General features: G+C 40.7%; 2 protein-coding genes and 1 long non-coding RNA gene across 5 annotated transcripts in view; 2 read left to right on the top strand and 1 right to left on the bottom strand.

Annotated features, from left to right (window-relative positions):
• The first annotated feature begins 331 nt into the window (after positions 1–331).
• On the top strand, positions 332–11198 carry LOC109866418 (zinc finger protein 239-like). Of its 2 annotated transcripts, XM_031800194.1 has the most exons (3): positions 332–430; positions 661–981; positions 8755–11198. In XM_031800194.1, exons 2-3 carry the CDS (start codon positions 846–848, stop codon positions 9630–9632), a joined length of 1014 nt encoding a protein of 337 aa, XP_031656054.1. In that variant the 5' UTR covers positions 332–430; positions 661–845; the 3' UTR covers positions 9633–11198. The 2 variants fall into 2 exon arrangements, with proteins under 2 accessions (XP_031656054.1, XP_020310684.1); XM_020455095.2 differs by having other exon boundaries at positions 332–981.
• Positions 10637–22388, bottom strand: part of LOC109866420 (uncharacterized) — a 24675-nt gene continuing 12923 nt past the window's right edge. For both annotated transcript variants that reach the window (XR_004204638.1, XR_004204639.1), the window contains exon 4: positions 10637–11845. This is a non-coding gene — a long non-coding RNA (uncharacterized LOC109866420). The remainder of the gene's footprint in view (positions 11846–22388) is intronic.
• Positions 17096–22388, top strand: part of LOC109866165 (zinc finger protein 22-like) — a 10174-nt gene continuing 4881 nt past the window's right edge. Inside the window, exon 1 of the mRNA XM_031800195.1 lies at positions 17096–17868. Within this exon, the coding sequence (XP_031656055.1) occupies positions 17505–17868 (364 nt within the window). The 5' untranslated portion in view covers positions 17096–17504. The remainder of the gene's footprint in view (positions 17869–22388) is intronic.

Genomic DNA, 22388 nt, shown 5'->3' with positions numbered 1-22388 from the left:
TATGAAAGCATGGGGTGTGGCTAACTTTTGCAAGCTTGAGCTAGCATACAAACTCCGTAGCACAGAGTAGATCCTCCATATTACGTTGAGAACTAGTGCATTATTAGTTTAGCAGATATCTGGAAATAAGTGAATAAATATGAAATAATGCAAAAACATAACTGTTTGTGCTTATAGGTAACCATATCGTTACTACAACTCCGTTACTAAGTCTTTAACCACACTGTATTGTTACTCTGGTGAGAAAAAAACTCATGCTTCCTACACTTTAACTTGTCTGAAGATAAAATAAACATGTTACTCAACTGCGTTACCCACTCCAGTCAGCAGATGACCATGTGCGACTTTAAGGCAATGATGCTAGTGTGACGTGTATTCTAGTGGACGGAACGCTTCTTTCAACAGCAGCAACACTTTGTCAGCCACCTCGGTAGCTTGCGAGACAAAATAGCCGAACCAATAAAGCTCTTTAGACACTTTCGTGTATATTAGCCACTGTGTTTTAAACACAATTCTGTCGTCTAGTTAGTTATCCGATTTCATTTCAAATTTACGGTGTTGCTGCTGTTAGTCAACTAGCGAGCTGGTTAAGTTAGCATTAGCATAGCTAGCTAACATTCCTTACCATGAACTCACTAAGGTTCTCTCCTCCTGCTACAGAAGAGGAGGTCTGCTGGACGGAGAAAGGTCTTTGGTTGAACGTTGTTGTGAAAGAAGAGGAGGAAGAAGAGGATGTCGCAGTAAAACAAGTAGAGGGTGAGACTGTTACAGTGAAAGAAGAAGAGAAAGACGTTTCAGTGAAAGAAGAGGAGGACGCGTTCAGAGTGAAAGAGGAGGATGGGGAGATGACTGTCACATGCAAAAAGGAGGAAACTAGATTTCTGGTCCCTGTTTCTCAAAAGCATCTTAAGGCATCCAATGGTTCTAATGATGAACTTAGCTGTAAGATGGTTTTGAGAAACCGGGCCCTGATTAACACTAGTAAGTACTGTCTTAATTCAATATAGAGGCACAAACTGCAGTTGTTTAACTGATGTGTGGTTGGTTGATTGATGTGTGGGTTTTTAAAGGGGAAACCTAGCTTTTAAACAGCAACAAAATGGCTTCCCAGAGTCTTGGTTTGCTAAACAGTTGAAGGATGGGGGCTGGAGAAATGTAACGTAACAGTTATAAGCTGTTGGCTTGAGAGTCGCTGGACCCAGGTTTGAGTTCAGCTCAGGGCTACCCCCTGAATTCACTACACTGTGAATACAAGGACTGGCCATCCATGATGTCAAAATTATAATTTAACCAGGTTTCTAGGCCATATAGTATATTCTAGAATTCAGCCATGATGTCACAATGATAGCTTAACCAGGTTTCTAGGATGTATAGTATATTGTAGAATTCATCCATGATGTCATAATGATAGTTTAACCAGGTTTCTAGGATATATAGTATATTCTAGAATTCATCCATGATGTCATAATGATAGTTTAACCAGGTTTCTAGGATATATAGTATATTCTAGAATTCATCCATGGTGTCATAATGATAGTTTAACCAGGTTTCTAGGATCTATCTATCTATCTATCTATCTATCTACTGCTCAAAAAAATAAAGGGAACACTTAAACAACACAATGTAACTCCAAGTCAATCACACTTCTGTGAAATCAAACTGTCCACTTAGGAAGTAACACTGATTGACAATACATTTCACATGCTGTTGTGCAAATGGAATAGACAACAGGTGGAAATTATAGGCAATTAGCAAGACGCCCCCAATAAAGGAGTGGTTCTGCAGGTGATAACCACAGACCACTTCTCAGTTCCTATGCTTCCTGGCTGATGTTTTGGTCATTTTTGAATGCTAGCGGTGCTTTCACTCTAGTGGTAGCATGAGACGGAGTCTACAACCCACACAAGTGGCTCAGGTAGTGCAGCTCATCCAGGATGGCACATCAATGCGAGCTGTGGCAAGAAGGTTTGCTGTGTCTGTCAGCGTAGTGTCCATACCATGGAGACGCTACCAGGAGACAGGCCAGTACATCGGAGACGTGGAAGAGGCCGTAGGAGGGCAACAACCCAGCAGCAGGACCGCTACCTCCGCCTTTGTGCAAGGAGGAGCAGGAGGAGCACTGCCAGAGCCCTGCAAAATGACCTTCAGCAGGCCACAAATGTGCATGTGTCTGCTCAAACGGTCAGAAACAGACTCCGTGAGGGTGGTATGAGAGCCCGACGTCCACAGGTGAGAGTTGTGCTTACAGCCCAGCAGGACGTTTGGCATTTGCCAGATAACACCAAGATTGGCAAATTCGCCACTGGCGCCACACTGAGCACATGTGACAGTCTGGAGGCGCCGTGGAGAACATTCTGCTGCCTGCAACATCCTCCAGCATGACCGGTTTGGCGGTGGGTCAGTCATGGTGTGGGGTGGCATTTCTTTGGGGGGCCGCACAACCCTCCATGTGCTCGCCAGAGGTAGCCTGACTGCCATTAGGTACCGAGATGAGGTCCTCAGACCCCTTGTGAGACCAGATGCTGGTGCGGTTGGCCCTGGGTTCCTCCTAATGCAAGACGATGCTAGACCTCATGTGGCTGGAGTGTGTCAGCAGTTCCTGCAAGAGGAAGGCATTGATGCTATGGACTGGCCCGCCCGTTCCCCAGACCTGAATCCAATTGAGCACATCTGGGACATCATGTCTCGCTCCATCCACCAACGCCACGTTGCACCACAGGCTGTCCAGGAGTTGGCAGATGCTTTAGTCCAGGTCTGGGAGGAGATCCCTCAGGAGACCATCCGCCACCTCATCAGGAGCATGCCCAGGCGTTGTAGGGAGGTCATACAGGCGCGTGGAGGCCACACACTACTGAACCTCATTTTGACTTGTTTTAAGGACATTACATCAACGTTAGATCAGCCTGTAGTGTGGTTTTCCACTTTAATTTTGAGTGTTACACCAAATCCAGACCTCCATGGGTTGATCAATTTGATTTCCATTGATAATTTTTGGTGTGATTTTGTTGTCAGCACATTCAACTATGTAAAGAAAAAAGTATTTAATAAGAATATTTCATTCATTCAGATCTAGGATGTGTTATTTTAGTGTTCCCTTAATTTTTTTGAGCAGTGTGTATATATATATTTTTTATCATGCCCTTACATTAAAGGCAAGACATACCTAGATTCAATTACATTCATGAATTGGTTTGAAACCTTTGTTTTAAACCCTTCTCAAAGTTGGTGCCTTGACGGATTTGTAAAAAATGGTTTGTCATAAAACACTATAGTTATTTATTTATTTAAATGTAACCTTTATTTAACTAGGCAAGTCAGTTAAGAACAAATTCTTATTTACAATGACTGCCTACACCGGATGACGCTGGGCCAATTGTTTCGCCGCCCTATGGAACTCAATCACGGCCGGTTGTGATAGAGCCTGGATTTGAACCAGGGTGTCTGTAGTGACGCCTCAAGCCCTGAGATCCACTGTCTGCTGTGCCACTCGGGAGCCCCAAAATCATGTTCTAGTGCTGTCCCCAACTAAAAAAACATCTTGGTCAACCAAGAGTCATCCGTTCTTTCTACCAATCGCCCCATGTGTTTTTATAAAATCAACTATATGTACTGAACTTGTCTGAACTTGCTATGAAAAGCCAACTGGCATTTACTCCTGAGGTGCTGACCTGTTGCTACCTCGACATCCACTGTGATTATTATTTGACCCTGCTGGTCACCTATGAACATTTGAACACCATGTTCTATTATAATCTCCACCCGGCACAGCCAGGAGAGGACTGGCCACCCCTCACAACCTGGTTTCTTCCTAGGTCTGGCCTTTCTAGGGAGTTTTTCCTAGCCACCATGCTTCTACTCCTGCATTGCTTGCTGTTGGGGTTTTAGGCTGGGTTTCTGTACAACACTTTGAGATATCAGCTGATGTAAGCTTTATAAATACATTTTATTTGATACTTTAAGCATGCTGTTTGATTAAATAATTAAGACACACAAATGACTCGAAGTCATAACTAGAGGGTTCCAGTCATCAATATAACCTAACTAGATGGAAACCCCACCCCCCTCCTCCCGCTGCCTGACTTTGTAAATTCTGCCGTTTTGCTCCTGAAGTTTTCAGTAATAGATTACAGCAGCAGTCAGCAACCTTTTCCAGTTGGAGTGCCAATTTATCTGACCATTTCTACCAATCTGTGTGCCAGTTATGATTTTCATATGCACATTTTCGGGGAACAGTTTAATTTAATTTATAATAGTATCTCAAAATTATTGTCTGTGACTAAGCTACATTCTATCTAAATCTAAAGGAAAATTATACAACTTTAAAAGTAACTTTTATTGCCATTGCCAACTATGTAAAAATAGCCTACATAAAGCCAACAAATAAACATTGCAGCCAGCAGGTAGAAAATATCCTGCTAAAAATAAATATCCTCTAAATCACATTGGCTGCGAATGACCTGTCTACAACGAACTGGAAACACTGGGTCAGCCCGAAAGGAGATAGCAACATTGTATAAAATATTCTGTGCCCTCAGTTTCCCGCGCCAGTGAGTTCGAGACAGACACAGCTGTCGGCTATTTGTGCAAAGAATAAGAAGTAATCAGGTATTTTATGACATTTCCACTGGATCAGAGCAATACATTTTCCCCTTTCAATGCTGAGTGGTTATCAAAAGGGTGAGAGCTGAAAATATTTTACTAAAATACTTTGAGGAACTATTGTCCGGTAGACTAATCCTACTTCTATATGGGTAATCAGGTGTGTGTCCTTACTCAACATTGACAGGAGGGTTTCAAACAAAAAACAATGAATAAATTGACAAAACTGACGAATCTTGCGGGGTCAAATCAAATGTTATTGGTCACAGATGTTAATGCAAGTGTAGAGAAATGCTTGTGCTTCTAGTTCTGACAATGCAGTAATATCGAACAAGTAATCTAACAAATTCACATCAACTACCATATACACACAAATGTAAGGAATATGTACATATTAATATATGGATGAGCAATGGCCGTGCGTCATAGGCAAGATGCAGAAATGGTATAGAATACAGTATATACATATGAGGTGAGTAATGTAGGATACAGTATATCACAAAAGTGAGTACACCCCTCACATTTTTGTAAATATTTGAGTATATCTTTTCATGTGACAACACTGAAGAAATGTCACTTTGCTAGAATGTAAAGTAGTGAGTGTACAGCTTGTATAACAGTGTACATTTGCTGTCCCCTCAAAATAACTCAACACACAGCCATTAATGTCTAAACCGCTGCCAACAAAAGTGAGTACACCCCTAAGTGAAAATGCCCAAATTGGGCCCAAAGTGTCAATATTTTGTGTGGCCACCATAATTTTCCAGCACTGCCTTAACCCTCTTGGGCATGGAGTTCACCAGAGCTTAACAGGTTGCCACTGGAGTCCTCTTCCACTCCTCCATGACGACATCACGGAGCTGGTGGATGTTAGAGACCTTGCACTCCTCCACCTTCCGTTTGAGGATGCCCCACATATGCTCAATAGGGTTTAGATCTGGAGACATGCTTGGCCAGTCCATCACCTTTACCCTCAGCTTCTTTAGCAAGGCAGTGGTCGCCTTGGAGGTGTGTTTGGGGTCGTTATCATGTTGGAATACTGCCCTGCGGCCCAGTCTCTGAAGGGAGGGGATCATGCTCTGCTTCAGTATGTCACAGTACATGTTGGCATTCATGGTTCCCTCAATGAACTGTAGCTCCCCAGTGCCGGCAGCACTCATGCAGCCCCAGACCATGACACTCCCACCACCATGCTTGACTGTAGGCAAGACACACTTGTCTTTGTACTCCTCACCTGGTTGCCGCCACACACGCTTGACACCATCTGAACCAAGTAAGTTTATCTTGGTCTCATCAGACCACAGGACATAGTTTCAGTAATCCATATCGTTAGTCTGCTTGTCTTCAGCAAACTGTTTGCGGGCTTTCTTGTGCATCATCTTGAGAAGAGGCTTCCTTCTGGGACGACAGCCATGCAGACCAATTTGATGCTGTGTACGGCATATGGTCTGAGCACTGACAGGCTGACCCCCCACCCCTTCAACCTCTGCAGCAATGCTGGCAGCACTCATACATTTCAGTTAGTCTGTGATGTGTACGCCGAGGAACTTAAAACTTTCCACCTTCTCCACTACTGTCCCGTCGATGTGGATGGGGGGGTGCTCCCTCTGCAGTTTCCTGAAGTCCACGATCATCTCCTTTGTTTTGTTGCCGTTGAGTGAGAGTTTAATTTCCTGACACCAGACTCCGAGGGCCCTCGCCACTTCCCTGTAGGCTGTCTCGTCGTTGTTGGTAATCAAGCCAACCACTGTAGCATTGTATGCAAAGTTGATGATTGAGTTGGAGACGTGCATGGCCACGCAGACATTGGAGTGGGTCTAGGGTATCGGGTAGGGTGGAGGTGATATGTTCCTTGACTAGTCTCTCAAAGCACATTGGTCAGACCAGCGTTGAATAGACCTGAGTATGGGCGTTTCCTGTTTTAGTTTCTGTCTATAGGCTGAGATCAACAAGATGGAGTCATGGTCAGATTTTCCGACGGCAGGTCGGGGGAAGACTTTCTATGCATCGCGGAAGTTAGAGTAGCAGTTACCAAGAATGCTAGCAGCTCGAGTTCGCACAGTTCATATGATGATAGGATTTAGGAATGCTTGTTTTCAGGTTAACTTTGTTAAAATCCCCAGCTACAATAAATGCAGCCTCGAGATGTATGGTTTCCAGTTTACATAGAGTCCAGTGAAGTTCTTTCAGGGCTGACAACGTATCTGCTTGGGAGGGATATACACGGCTGTGACTGTAATCGAATAGAATTCTCTTGGAAGATAATGCGGTCGGCATTTGATTGCAAGGAATTCAAGGTCCGGTGAACAAAAGGACTTGAGTTCCTGTATGTTGTTATGATTACACCACGAGTCGTTAATCATAAGGCATACACCCCCTCCCTTCTTGCCAGAGAAATGTTTGTTTCTGTTGGCGCAATGCATGAAGAAACCGGGTGACTGTACCAACTCTGACAACGTATCCCGAGTGAGCCATGTTTCCGTGAAACAGAATGTTACAATCTCTGATGTCTCTCTGGAAGGCAACTCGTGCCCTACTTTCGTCCACCTTGTTGTCTAGATAGGACATTGGCTAATAATATGCTCTGAATCGGTGGATGGTGTGCTCACCTTCTGAGTCTGACCAGTGGGCCGCTCCGTCTGCCTCTCCTGCGATAATAATACATAAAACAACAAATAACTGCATAGTTTAAGGACCTGAAGCGAGGCGACCATCTCTGTCAGCCCTATCTTGCATGGTCTGGGTGGTCTGACAGGGGCTGTTTCATTTAATGTCCGTTTGATTCTATTTCCCCATAGTATGTTATACCAATGTTGAGCGACTGAAAGGGAGTGTAACTTTATGACTATAATTGCTGTTCCCCGAAGGAGGGAAACGAGGTACAACATCTGTTTGGCCCCACCCCTTCCTGGGTCATGGAAGAGCGGTATAAAATTTAAGGAATAAGTCCATACCACACGCTCATCCACCTGTGGAAGGTGGGGCTTCCAGCGAGGTGCGGCTTTAATCGTATGTTGTACCTAGTTTCCCTCCTTCAGGGAACAGTAGTTATAGTCATAACGTTACGCTTGTCATATGATGAACTTCAACTTAAATACGGGATCTTGCTGTCGGACAGTTTTTTTTGTATTCTGAAATGCACTCGAACTATAACATTTAGTGGCTTCTTTTGTTACGCTGGGAAAACAGTTTTCGTGGGCACAGAAATCCTAAATCATTTCAGTTGGCTAAATCCAATGGTTTTAACTTAGTCATAAGTTGATTGACAACACCCAAATGGATACTGTAATTAATGTGGTTCTTCAATAATTACACATCATTCTTAATAAGGTAGCTGTTTAGTTAGTCACGTGTTCAACTATCATCAGCTGATCCAGGAAATTGTTTTCTGAATGCCAGTCAAATGGCAAACAACACGACATTTGTTGTTAGGTGAAATTATGGGTCCTACAGTAGGTCTATGTTATTGTTAGGTGAAGTTATGGGCCAATTTGGCAAACACTTAGTTTACAAACCCTCATTATCAGGCTGGTGGCAAAGCTAGCTAAAGAGCATTTTACTGGTTGAAATGTTCTTTTAAGTATAAAGCAGTTGATTTGCGAGGATGACACAAACATTATATTAAGCAGAACATTCAAACGAGCCTTACAATTATAATCCAAAGTAGTGTGAAATGTACTCATAAGCAACCTGGAAATGGAGGTTACTCCCCCGAGTTTTCCCCTATTCATATTCGGAATATATTGTGAAAAACAATTTTTGCTCACCATTTTTTGCTCCAGGCAGATATACTACATCCATAACTATCGGTTTCCTCATTAGCAGGAAGGAGTTTTTACAACCAAATTGCATGTGCATCGCCCTCGTGCCGCAATTTTATTTGACACAGAAAGGGGCCTATATTGGAGACCAAAAGTCGTCTGGCACACTGCTTAGAGTTTCAACAACATGAATGACTTATTTCTAGCCTACAATCATCGATGTTACTACTAAAAATAAGACTTTTCCTGCTCATTTTAAGACAAATAATTTTTACATTCATTATAGACGTCAATTGTTGTACAACATCATGGCTACGCTGTTGGCATTACCTTTTACAGTGGATTTCCGCTGTTGTGGGCCTTTAACCATCTGTCTGACTTGTTGTTCACACAGGAGAGAGACTTGACTATCGTGGATCCTCTGGGGAGCCTCAACAACCTCATGATGCTGAAGAGGCAGAGAAGAGTCTCTCCAAATCAGAACACCTCAAGAAACACCTGCAGAGATCCACAGGGAAGAGAACTCACTGCTGCTCTGACTGTGGGAAGAGATTCACCTCCTCATCAGCCATTAAAATTCATCAGAGGATCCACACAGGAGAGAAATCTTTTAGCTGTACTCAATGTGGGATGATTTTTACTCGTTCAACCAGCCTGATATCACACCAGAGAACACACACAGGAGAGAAACCTTATAGCTGTGATCAATGTGGGAAGAGTTTTACTACATCTAGCTATCTAATTGTGCACCAGAGAACACACACAGGAGAGAAACCTTATAGCTGTGGTCAATGTGGGAAGAGTTTTGGTCAATCTAGCTATCTGACAGTGCACCAGAGAATACACACAGGAGAAAAACCCTATAGCTGTGGTCACTGTGGGAAGAGTTTTACTGATTCTAGCAATCTGACTCTACACCAGAGAACTCACACAGGAGAGAAACCTTATAGCTGTGGTCATTGTGGGAAGAGTTTTGGTCAGTCTAGCGATCTGACTGTGCACCAGAGAACACACACAGGAGAGAAACCTTATAGCTGTGATCAATGTGGGAAGAGTTTTACTGCATCTAGCAATCTGACTCTACACCAGAGAACGCACACAGGAGAGAAACCTTATAGCTGTGGTCATTGTGGGAAGAGTTTTGGTCAATCTAGTGATCTGACAGTGCACCAGAGAACACACACAGGAGAGAAACCTTATAGCTGTGATCAATGTGGGAAGAGTTTTGGTCGATCTGGGCAGCTGACTGTACACAAGAGAACACACACATGAGGGAAACCTCTTAGCTGTGATCAAAGATAATCTGATTAAAGATCTCTGATCATATATCAGAAAGTACATGCATGAAGGAGTTGTTTCATGATATCAGTGAATTAATGTCACAATGTAGAATGTTTTAACATTGTAGAAGGAGTATTTTAATGATGTCACAATGTAGAACCCTAAACGTTTGCCCCCTGTTCTATTGATTTCAACATGATATGGATATTAGGATCAGGGGAATAATCCAGGCTCTGAATTGAAATACTACTATTTATGTGACTTATCAAAAAGTGGCTTACAAAAAAAGGGTTGCGTTACACTTACCACATTGGCCACCCACTTGAATCAAAATGTAGCTAGCTGTTTTTACAAATTGTCCTCTAACCAGTGATGTACACATTATTCCCAGATTCCATGTAGTTTTTGAGCTGTTAGTTTTAACAGGACGTGCAATCTCATCTCCCTCCTCTTGCATAAATGATTTTAACATGATATCGATGAGTGATGACAAATAAATGTTGCGTTCCTTTGTTTAGTGACCCCTACATTTAAATGCATCACTCCAAAATGTAGCTGACTGTCTTTCATTTTTTTTGTTTCTTGCGTTAGTTTCCTGATTTCCCAATTAATCGATATCAGTGATTTATTGCTACTTGTCAAAACAACAGTGTTTTTGGTGTTTGTGCAGTTTATAAGGAGCATGCTTAAAAAATACAAGTAATATGATTATTATGGCAGATGTTGTGTGTATATAGCACATTTTACGTTTAGGTTTTGAATATATCCCAAACTGTCTATGCATTTTGTTTATTGATTTGGACACGTTCAAACAGTGTTTTGACATTGGGGCTATCCCACCTAGCAAAATGTAATTGAAAATAAGACTATGCCCGATGTCCAATATTCGGTTCAGTTGTAGTTGAAAGTAAAAGATGAAAAGATGATATTTGTCAGTGACTTGAAATTAATTTCAACGTACTTTCAGCCTATACACATGGACACAGTGTAAAAAATTGGTCTGTAATCAATTTTATTAACAACCCTACATCACTCCAGTATTTCTTGACAACATTCAAGTGCTAATTGTCTTTATTCCACTACTGAAGAAGCATGACTCAAATCACCTCACATTTCAAATATTCAGCCTGACAAAATATACACTTTTATTATTCCATGCCTCACCTAAGTGAATTATAGCCAATACATATTAACAAAGGGGTGTACATTTGGCTCTGATATTTCAAATTTACAATTCATGTAACATTTAATCATAATTATTTATGCAACCAACTGACTGAGAGCTCTTGAAGCTAGTGAGTTTTTCAAAAAACATTTTTTGTGTTGTTTTTAATTGTTGACCGCCATATTGTAGAATGTGAATCATTGTAGTTGATTATAATGTGAAATGGAAGTTGTTTTCTGTTGGCGGTGAGCAAACTTGTCCAACAAAAATATAGGATATATTTGTTGTCTTAAGGGGGAGGTGTTGCAGGATTTGGTTTTTGCATTTATGTTTTGAGGTTGGAAGTTAGCACGTATAGCTCGTTAGCACGTAGGGAGCACTGATTGGTGTCACCTCGTTAGTCAGTATGTGTTACACCTGTTCTGATTATAATATTTTAATCAAATGGCATTTTCCTTAGGATGCTCATTAGTCTTTAAGTTGTTAATCTTCTGTTTTTTATCCTCTTATGTTTGTTGTGTACTAAATAGTTTTTTATTTTCATTGTTTTTCCTGTGCAGCCATTGCATTGCATCCATGTCTGAAATGTGCTGTATAAATAAAGCTTGATTTGATTTTAACATATTGCAAAACAAATTAACCCAATGACTGACCAATCAACAGACTCTTGCAAAACCAATTAACAAATATGTGCAAAAGCAACACATATCCATCCTGGTCCATCTTAGTATGAAAAACAGTATATCTTCCACTATATCAATATAGTGCATGGTATGTAAGTTTCGTATCACTTTTCAACCAACCCAGTGCATTTGTTGAAAATGAAAATCTTTGAAATCAACAATACGTTGAAGGTTTCAACTATTCAGAACTGAAATAAACAAATGGATCAAACAGATCAATCTCACTTTTCCAGCCTGCTGAAGGCGTAGTGGAGTGGTAAACACCACCCCCGGCTCTACCAGGGGCTTGAGGTGGTCTCCCACAGCTCTGCTTATGTCATGTTCTGTGGCCTTGCCGTTCCATTTCTTGACTGCCCCTGCAACACAGAAATAAACACATTTAGTCATATTTTATAAAACACTCAAAGTACTGGATATGGAGCATCTATAGTCTCAGTTACACCTGGCACCTAAATGGGACTACTGTCATCTGATCACTCCAAGCTGCATTAGGTTCAGATCTACCAGGATGGGCCTTTGATATAGTCTGGACGCAGTCAGGCCACCGAATATGCATAAGCAATGTAAAGACATGAGTGGGGAAAAGTACATTTGACACAAGTGACCTTCATAATAAATCAAATGTTATTTTTCACATACATATGTTATTGCGGGTGTAGCGAATATGCAGTAATATCTAACAATTTCACAACAAATACCTAATACACACAAATCTAAGTAAAGGAATAAGAATATATAAATATATGCATAAACAATGTCAGAGCAGCATAGACTGATACAGTAGATAATATAGAATACAGTATATACAGTTGAAGTTGGAAGTTTACATACACTTAGGTTGGAGTCATTATAACTCGTTTTTCAACCACACCACAAATTTCTTGTTAACAAACTATAGTTTTGGCAAGTCGGTTAGGACATCTACTTTGTGCATGATACAAGTCATTTTTCTAACAATTGTTTACAGACAGATTATTTCACTTATAATTCACTGTATCCCAATTCCAGTGGGTCAGAGGTTCACATCCACTAAGTTGACTGTGCCTTTAAAACAGCTTGGAAAATTCCAGAAAATTATGTCATGGCTTTAGAAGCTTCTGATAGGCTAATTAACATCATTTGAGTCAATTGGAGGTGTACCTGTGGGTGTATTTCAAGGCCTACCTTCAAACTCAGTGCATCTTTGCTTGACATCATGGGAAAATCAAAAGAAATCAGCCAAGACCTCAGAATTTTTTTTGTAGACCTCCACAAGTCTGGTTCATCCTTGGGAGCAATTTCCAAATGCCTGAATGTACCACGTTCATCTGAACAAAGAATAGTATGCAAGTATAAACACCATGGAACCACGCAGCCGTCATACCGCTCAGGAAGGAGATGCGTTCTGTATCCTAGAGATTAATGTACTTTGGTGCAAGAAGTGCAAATTAATCCCAGACAAACAGCAAAGGACCGTGTGAAGATGCTGTAGGAAACGGGTACAAAGTATCTATATCCACAGTAAAATGAGTCCGATATCGACATAACCTGAAAGGCTGCTCAGCAAGGAAGAAGCCACTGCTCCAAAACCTCCATAAAAAAGCCAGACTACGGTTTGCAACTGCACATGGGGACATAGATCATACTTTTTGGAGAAATGTCCTCTGGTCTAATGAACCAAATATAAAACTGTTTGGCCATAATGACCATTGTTATGTTTGGAGGATAAAGGGGGAGGCTTGCAAGCCGAAGAACACCATAACCAACCGTGATGCACGGGGTGGCAGCATCATGTTGTGGGGGTGCTTTGCTGCAGGAGGAACTGGTGCACTTCACAAAATAGATGGCATCATGAGGGAGCAAAATGATGTGGAAATTTTGAAGCAACATCTGAAGACATCAGTCAGGAAGTTAAAGCTTGGTGGCAAATGGGTCTTCCAAATTAACAATGACCCCGAGCATACTTCCAAAGTTGTGGCAAAATGGCTTAAGGACAACAAAGTCAAGGTATTGGAGTGGCCATCACAAAGCCCTGACCTCAATCCTATAGAGAATTTGAGGGCAGAACTGAAAAAGCTTGTGTGAGCAAGGAGGCCTACAAACCTGACTCAGTTAAACCAGCTCTGTCAGGAGGAATGGGCCAAAATTCACCCGACTTATTGTGGGAAGCTTGTGGAAGGCTACCCGAAACGTTTGACCCAAGTTAAACAATTTAAAGACTAATTTAAATACTAATTGAGTGTATGTAGACTTCTGACCCACTGGGAATGTGATGAAAGAAATAAAAGCTGAAATAAATCATTCTCTCTACTATTATTCTGACATTTCACATTCTTAAAATAAAGTAGTGATCCTAACTAACCTAAGACAGGGAATTTCTACGAGGAATACATATCAGGAATTGTGAAAAACTGAGTTTAAATGTATTTGGCTGAGGTGTATGTAAACTTCCGACTTCAACTGTATATACATCAAATCACATTTTATTTGTCACGTACACGTATTTAGCAGATATTATTGCAGGTGTAGCTAAATGCTTGTGTTGCTAGTTCCAACAGTCCAGTAATATCTAACAAATCATATCTAACAATACACAATCTAAAGGAAGGGAATTAAGAATATATAAATATTTGGACGAGTGATGTCAGAGCATCATAGACGAAGATACAGTAGAATAGGATAGAATACAGTATATACATATGGGATGAGTAATGCATAGACTAAGATACAGTAGAATAGTATAGAATACAGTATATACATATGAGATGAGTAATGCCAGATATGTAAACATGCAGGAGATCCACGAAGGAAAGATAATGATGGTGCTCAGTGACGATGTTGTAAAGGGTGGGGAATAACCAATCACGATGAGGGATTGCCAGCTGTGAACGCTTTAGCATGCTAGAGACAACCATGGAGAATGTGAATGGAGGCTACATCAAGTGTTCCGATGGTAAAACGTTTGATTTAATTACATCAAGTGTTCCAATGGTAAAACGTTTGAGTTAATTTTGTCCTGACGCGGTCACATTGCCTTCTGTATATTGACACTTCGGGATGCAACCTTTGTTCGTTGTCCTTTTTAAAAATAAATGTTTTATAATTCCCCGTTTTTTCTCCCCAATTTCAATCTTGTCTGCAACTCACCAACGGCCTCAGGAGGCGAAAGTCGAGTCATGCGTCCTCTGAAACATGACCCGCCAAACCGCGTTTCTTCAACACATGCCCGCTTAACCCGGAAGCCAGCTGCACCAATGTGTAGGAGAAAACACCGGGCGACGCTTGGCCAATTGTGTGCCGCACTATTGGACTCCCGACCACGGCAAGGTTGTGGTACAGCCCGGGATCGAACTCGCAACAATAAATCTCTTTGACACGTAGACATCAAGTCAGTTGACAATAATGTTGCATACAGCATTCCATGTTTGAAAGGTCTATCATTTTCATTGAAGACAATCAAAGTTAACATTCCATAAAACGTCTATTAAAGGCTGAGTCTCAAATAGTCGCCTGTCCCTTTTAATAGCTGGACAATGGCCCACATTATAGCAAATACATTTTGGGTCTAAATGAAAGGATCAACAATTATAATTTAATTACATGTTTTAAATAAAATGTCCATAATATCAACATTAATAGTGGAATGATCGTGTTTCACAATGTTCCTTGTGTTTGTGTGTATTTTATTTTGTGTCAAAATCTCCAGACTGGCTTCTGTTGTCAAGATGGGAAAACCCTCCCTCTCTGACATGGTGTCACTAAAAGACGTGGTCATCTCCTTCTCAACCAACAATGGCAGACTGGGGCAAGCAGCCAATGTAGAAATCTATACTCTTCAATCAATTTCAGTTTTTGTGAGAAAAGTACTGAATAGTGTAGGGAATCATTGTACCATCTAAATCGCTGTGAAATATATTTTCAATAAGAAAATAGTTTTTCTGGCTGTTTGAAGTTGGTGGATGAAACTGAAAGTAAAATAGTGTCCACTATAGTCCGTGCTATCTGAGAACCTTCATACTTCCCTACCCCACTGACCTCTCCACCATGTTACAGGGAAGTGTGATGGGGGGGAGTTTGGAATGCAGACTAGTTGTAGTTCACCATGTTACAGGGATGTGTGATGGGGGAGTTTGGAATGCAGACTAGTTGTTGCAGTTCACCATGTTACAGGGAAGTGTGATGGGGGAGTTTGGAATGCAGACTAGTTGTAGTTCACCACGTTACAGGGAAGTGTGATGGGGGAGTTTGGAATGCAGACTAGTTGTAGTTCACCTAACATTCTAAATGTCTCACCTTTACTGCTGAATGAAATAGAGGTTCCAGGTACATTTACCACATATGAAACATATACTAGTTGGCTGCTGCTACATGCCTCCTTGTGCTGATGGGAAATATATTGATGGAATCTGTCAAATGTTGGATAAAGTATCTGATGAAAACAGGGTAATGTATTTTTGGGGTGATTTGAATATTGACTCTTTTACCACCACCAACTGTCCACTGAGGAAAAAGCTTCTTTCTGTGGCCAATGGTTGTAACATAACCCAAGGTGACACAACCAACCAGAATGTTCACTAAGTCTGATACCACATCATCAACCTGTATTGATCATATTTTAACCAAAATGGCTGAACATTATTCCAAAGCTGTAGATCATAACTTGGTGACACTCTTGAGAAAAACACAAATACCAATGACTGATCCTAAAGTAACCTACCCAAGGCCCTACAAGAGGTTCAGTGGATGAGGTTCAGAATATGCGATGGCTGGAAGTGTGTAGTGAGGATGATCCTGAAATGGCACTGAGTGTGTTTATGAAATTATTTATATGTTTTATTGATAAGCAAGGCCCCATTAAGAAAACAGACTGAGGGTAAACGGTGCCCCAGGGATTGGTGTATGTAATGGTTCAACGTAATGATACCAAAAAGGTAGCGGACAGATCTGTCTGATGAGCAAAGTTATTGTAAATGAATACATCTAGTGACCAAGCTAGACCAGTTATTGTAAATGAATACATCTAGTGACTAAGGTCAAAAGAAAGGATATTATCATCACTAAAATCAAGGCGAATGGAAAACATCTATGGACAACTTTGATTCAAAGCAAGTGGAAGACCTACCCATTATAACAGTCATTACCAAAAACACCTGACATTGCAAATGACTTGAATTACTATTTGACGGGTCAGGTGGACACATTTAGAAATGATGGCTCCCTGAATCGGACCACAGAGTGAAGGAAAAGCAGCCAAAAGTGCTCAGCCTATGTGTACACTCCTTCAAGACTATTGGAAAAGCATTCCAGGTGAAGCTGGTTAAAAGATTGCCAAGAGTGTACAAAGCTGTCAATAAGGCAAACCGTGGCTTTTTGAAAAATCTCAAATATATTTTGATTTGTTTAACACTTTTTTGGTTACTACATGATTCTATATGTGTTATTTCATAGTTTTGATGTCTTCACTATTATTCTACAATGTAGAAAATAGTAAAATAAAGAAAAACCCTTGAATGAGTAGGTGTTCTAAAACCTTTGGCCGGTAGTGTATGTAATAACGCAAAAACATAACTGTTTGTGCTTATAGGTAACCAGAACGTCAATACAACTAGGTTACTATGTCTTTAACCACACTGTGTTGTTACACTGGTGAGTAAAAACTCATGCTTCCTACACTTTAACTTTTTGTCTGAAAATTAAAATGTACATTTTACTCAACTGCGTTACCCACTCCAGTCTGCAGGTGGCGGTATGTGGCTTCAACGTAATGCTGTTGGTGTGACGTTTAATCTAATGGAAGAAACGCTTCTTTCAACAGCAGCAACAGTTAGTTAGCCACCTCGGTAGCTTGCTAGCCAAAATAGCTTAACCAATAAATCTCTTTAGACGCTTTAGTGTATATTAGCCACTGTGTTTTAAAGCCACTTCTGTCGTCTAGTTAGTTATCCGATTTAATTTCATATGTACGGTGTTGTTGCTATTAGTCAGCTAGCGGGCTAGTTAAGTTAGCATTAGCCTAGCTAGCTAACATCTCTGACCATGAGCTCACTAAGCTACTCTCCTGCTAAAGAAGAAGAGGTCTGCAGGACGGAGAAAGAAGCTCTCGTGAAAGAGGAGGAGGGAGAGAAGGATGTTACAATACAAAAACAAGTAGAGGGTGAAGCTGTTACAGTGAACGAAGAAGAGAAAGACGTTTCAGTGAAAGACGAGGAAGACGCATTCAGAGTGAAAGAGGAGGAGGATGTTACAGTAAAAGAAGAGGAAAAGAAAGAGGGGGATGCAGTTTTTGGGGTGAAAAGGGAGGAGGAAGAAGAGGATGAAACTGGATATCTGGGCTCGGTTTCCCAAAGGCATGTTAAGGCATCTAATGGTTCTAAGGATGAACGGGCCGTGATTAACACAAGTAAGTACTGTCTTTAAAACAGAGGCACAAACTCTGCAGTTGTTGAACTGATGTGTGGTGTTAAAGTGGAAATATGCAATTGCTACATCAATATTTGGACTTTTAAATGATTTAATTCTAGCCATTGATTCTTGAAGAATATAACACATGCCTCATGAGCTTAGTTCAACTGTTGTACCCCATCAGAACCCCAATGTTTAGAAACAATGTAAATCAACACTGTATAGCCTCAACATGGTTAAAACTATAATGTTGATATCATGGATGGTCAGTCTTTGCATCCATAGGTCTGTCAATGAATTTGAGAGTAGTTACATTTCTCCAACCCCATCATCATCTTATTACCAAAACAGTGGTTGACTGACATCTTTGTTATTGTTTCAACTGCAGCTTGATTGATGTGGCTTTTTTTAAAGGGACAACCTAGGGTTTAAACAACATCAAAATGGCTGCCCAGAGTCTTGGTTTGGTAAACATATGAGGGATGGGGGCTGGAGAAATGGTACCATTCTCAAATTCATAGAGAAAGCTATTGTAGCAACCGTAACCCAAAACCTAGCGATCTCGTCAACAGGTTTGGCCATCTTGGCGTAACAGTTATAAGGTGTTGGCTTGACAGTCAGTGGACCCAGGTTTGAGTATAGCTCAGGGCTACCCCCTGAATTCATTACACTATGAATACAAGGACTGGCTATCCATGATGTCATAATGATAGTTTAACCAGGTTTCTAGGATATACAGTGGGGCAAAAAAGTATTTAGTCAGCCACCAATTGTGCAAGTTCTCCCACTTAAAAAGATGAGAGGCCTGTAATTTTCATCATAGGTACACTTCAACTATGACAGACAAAATGAGAAAAAAAATCCAGAAAATCACATTGTAGGATTTTTAATGAAGGATTTTTAATGAATTTATTTGCAAATTATGGTGGAAAATAAGTATTTGGTCAATAACAAAAGTTTATCTCAATAATTTGTTATATACACTTTGTTGGCAATGACAGAGGTCAAACGTTTTCTGTAAGTCTTCACAAGGTTTTCACACACTGTTGCTGGTATTTTGGCCCATTCCTCCATGCAGATCTCCTCTAGAGCAGTGATGTTTTGGGGCTGTTGCTGGGCAACACAGACTTTCAACTCCCTCCAAAGATTTTCTATGGGGTTGAGATCTGGAGACTGGCTAGGCCACTCCAGGACCTTGAAATGCTTCTTACGAAGCCACTCCTTCGTTGCCCGGGCGGTGTGTTTGGGATCATTGTCATGCTGAAAGACCCAGCCACATTTCATCTTCAATGCCCTTGCTGATGGAAGGAGGTTTTCACTCAAAATCTCACGATACATGGCCCCATTCATTCTTTCCTTTACACGGATCAGTCGTCCTGGTCCCTTTGCAGAAAAACAGCCCCAAAGCATGATGTTTCCACCCCATGCCTCACAGTAGGTATGGTGTTCTTTGGATGCAACTCAGCATTCTTTGTCCTCCAAACACGCCGAGTTGAGTTTTTACCAAAAAGTTATATTTTGGTTTGATCTGACCATATGACATTCTCCCAATCTTTTTCTGGATCATCCAAATGCTCTCTAGCAAACTTCAGACGGGCCTGGACATGTACTGGCTTAAGCAGGGGGACTCGTCTGGCACTGCAGGATTTGAGTCCCTGGCGGCGTAGTGTGTTACTGATGGTAGGCTTTGTTACTTTGGTCCCAGCTCTCTGCAGGTCATTCACTAGGTCCCCCTGTGTGGTTCTGGGATTTTTGCTCAACGTTCTTGTGATCATTTTGACCCCACGGGGTGAGATCTTGCGTGGAGCCCCAGATCGAGGGAGATTATCAGTGGTCTTGTATGTCTTCCATTTCCTAATAATTGCTCCCACAGTTGATTTCTTCAAACCAAGCTGCTTACCTATTGCAGATTCAGTCTTCCCAGCCTGGTGCAGGTCTACAATGTTGTTTCTGGTGTCCTTTGACAGCTCTTTGGTCTTGGCCATAGTGAAGTTTGGAGTGTGACTGTTTGAGGTTGTGGACAGGTGTCTTTTATACTGATAACAAGTTCAAACAGGTGCCATTAATACAGGTAACAAGTGGGGGACAGAGGAGCCTCTTAAAGAAGAAGTTACAGGCCTGTGAGAGCCAGAAATCTTGCTTGTTTGTAGGTGACCAAATACTTATTTTCCACCATAGTTTGCAAATAAATTCATTAAAATTCCTACAATGTGATTTTCTGGATTTTCTTTCCTAATTTTGTCAGTCATAGTTGAAGTGTACCTATGATGAAAATTACAGGCCTCTCTCATCTTTAAGTGGGAGAACTTGCACAATTGGTGGCTGACTAAATACTTTTTTGCCCCACTGTATAGTATATTATAGAATTCATCCATGATGTCATAATGATAGTATAACCAGGTTTCTAGGATATATAGTATATTCTAGAATTCAACCATGAGGTCACCATGATAGTTTTACCAGGTTTCTAGTCTATAAAGTATATTCTATAACTGCCAGTGTAGATTTCCTGTGGGGGTCAAATTGTTAGAGCTGTTTATAAGTCATTATATAATATTCAGCCAAATTTATTCATACCATTTTACATTAAAGGCGAAACAAAGCTAGATTCAATAACATTCATTCATTGTTTAATTCCATGAATTGGTTTGAAACATATGTTTTAAAACCTTCTCAAAGTTGGTGCCTTGACGGATTTAAAAAAAACGTTTTATCATAAAACACTAATTTAATTTGTTTAAAGTTTAACCTTTATTTAACTAGGCAAGTCAGTTAAGAACAAATTCTTATTTACAATAATGGCCTACCCCGGCTAAACCTGGACGACGCTGGGCCAATTATGCGACGCCCTATGGGACTCCCAATCACTACCGGTTGTGATACAGCCTGGAAACGAACCAGGGTGTCTGTAGTTACGCCTCAAGCACTGCTATGTAATGCCTTAGACCGTTGCACCACTCGGGAGCCCAACTTTGACTAACATTGGCTGGCATGTAATGTGTTCCCCTTCCAGTGAATTAAGCTTACTCGTGTTCCCCCGGTGTTAGAATTGTCCAGTATCTATACTGTTTCCTTAGAAGTAGTAAGCAAAATCAATATAGGGTTAACCATTAGACATATGGAAGCAGAAGCCATGTGATTGTGCAAAGCTGGATCAACAAAGTCCTGGTCATTCTGGGTCTTGTGAAGGCCTTTGGACAGGAACATTGGCTAATCATTTGTAAGCACCATTGGCTTGGACTTGTGAAGGCCATTGGACAGGAACATTAGTTAATCAGTTATAGGCACCTGCAATCGGAGTGTGCATGTCTGGTTATTATTGTGTCATTGCAATGGTCACGCAACCAATAGAATCTATGCCTTAATGTCTGAGCCAATCAGAGAATGGAAACTAAGCAAAAAGATAAGGGTGGCCAAGGCTAAAGGATATTAATCATTTACATAAAGGGGGGTGATTGTTATGTAAGCGGGACAGTTTTTTTGTATTCTGAAATGCTCTCTAACTAAGTCACATTTAGTGTCTCCTTATGTTGCGCTGGGAAAACAGTTTATGGGCACAGACATCCTAAATCATTTCAGAGTTTGCTAAATCCAATGGTTCTAACTGAGAGTCACCTTGACTTTAACACCCAAATCGATACTGTCATTATCGCGGTTCTTCAATAATTACACATTATACTGTAACTATTTAGTTAGTCACATGTTCAACTATCATCAGCTGATCCAGGAAATAATTTTCTGAATGACAGTCAAATGACAAACATCATGACATGCAACAACAACCAAAGAGCTTCTTCATTCATTACTCTGGTAAATACAGTTATGCCCGTGCTCCACGATGGATCCAACATCCCTAACAAATTGATGTTTATAGTGTGTTATTGTCTGCTTGATTTACAGTAGAGATACTTAGCTCATAATGTGTAGAGAACTGTTCCTTGATGGATAGGCTATTGTACAACACACAGAGCTATTTTCCTTTATTCAGGACATTTAGAATGACAACACATTACAGAGTAGCCTAGTGGGATTATTCACACAATTATCTGGTGATCAGGTTATGAAATGTCATGACAAAGACATTGTAGTTTCCTTGTTTCACCTGAAATATTAAATTATACATAGTCCTAGGTCTATGTTGTTGTTGGGTGAAGTGGGTTGGTAGGTAGCCTAGGTTAGAGCGTTGGGCCAGTGATCGAATCCCCGAGCTGACAAGGTAGAAATATGTCGTTCTGCCCCTGAACAAGGCAGTTAACCCACCGTTCCTAGGCCCTCATTGTAAATAAGATATTGTTCTTAACTGACTTGCCTAGTTAAATAAAGGTTAAATTAAAAATAAAATAAAACGTTTTAAGTACTACAGTAGGTCTATGTTATTGTTAGGTGAAGTTATGGGTCCTACAGTAGGTCTCTGTTATTGTTAGGCAAAGTTATCAAATAAAATGTATTCAAATCAAATTTATTTGTCATATACACTTGGTTAGCAGATGTTAATGTAGCGAAATGCTTGTGCTTCTA

Source organism: Oncorhynchus kisutch, linkage group LG21, assembly GCF_002021735.2.
Source record: "Oncorhynchus kisutch isolate 150728-3 linkage group LG21, Okis_V2, whole genome shotgun sequence".
Classification (NCBI taxonomy): domain Eukaryota; kingdom Metazoa; phylum Chordata; class Actinopteri; order Salmoniformes; family Salmonidae; genus Oncorhynchus; species Oncorhynchus kisutch.
The sequence above is the reverse complement of the archived record's forward strand: the minus strand, read 5'-3'. Positions and strand labels throughout refer to the sequence as shown.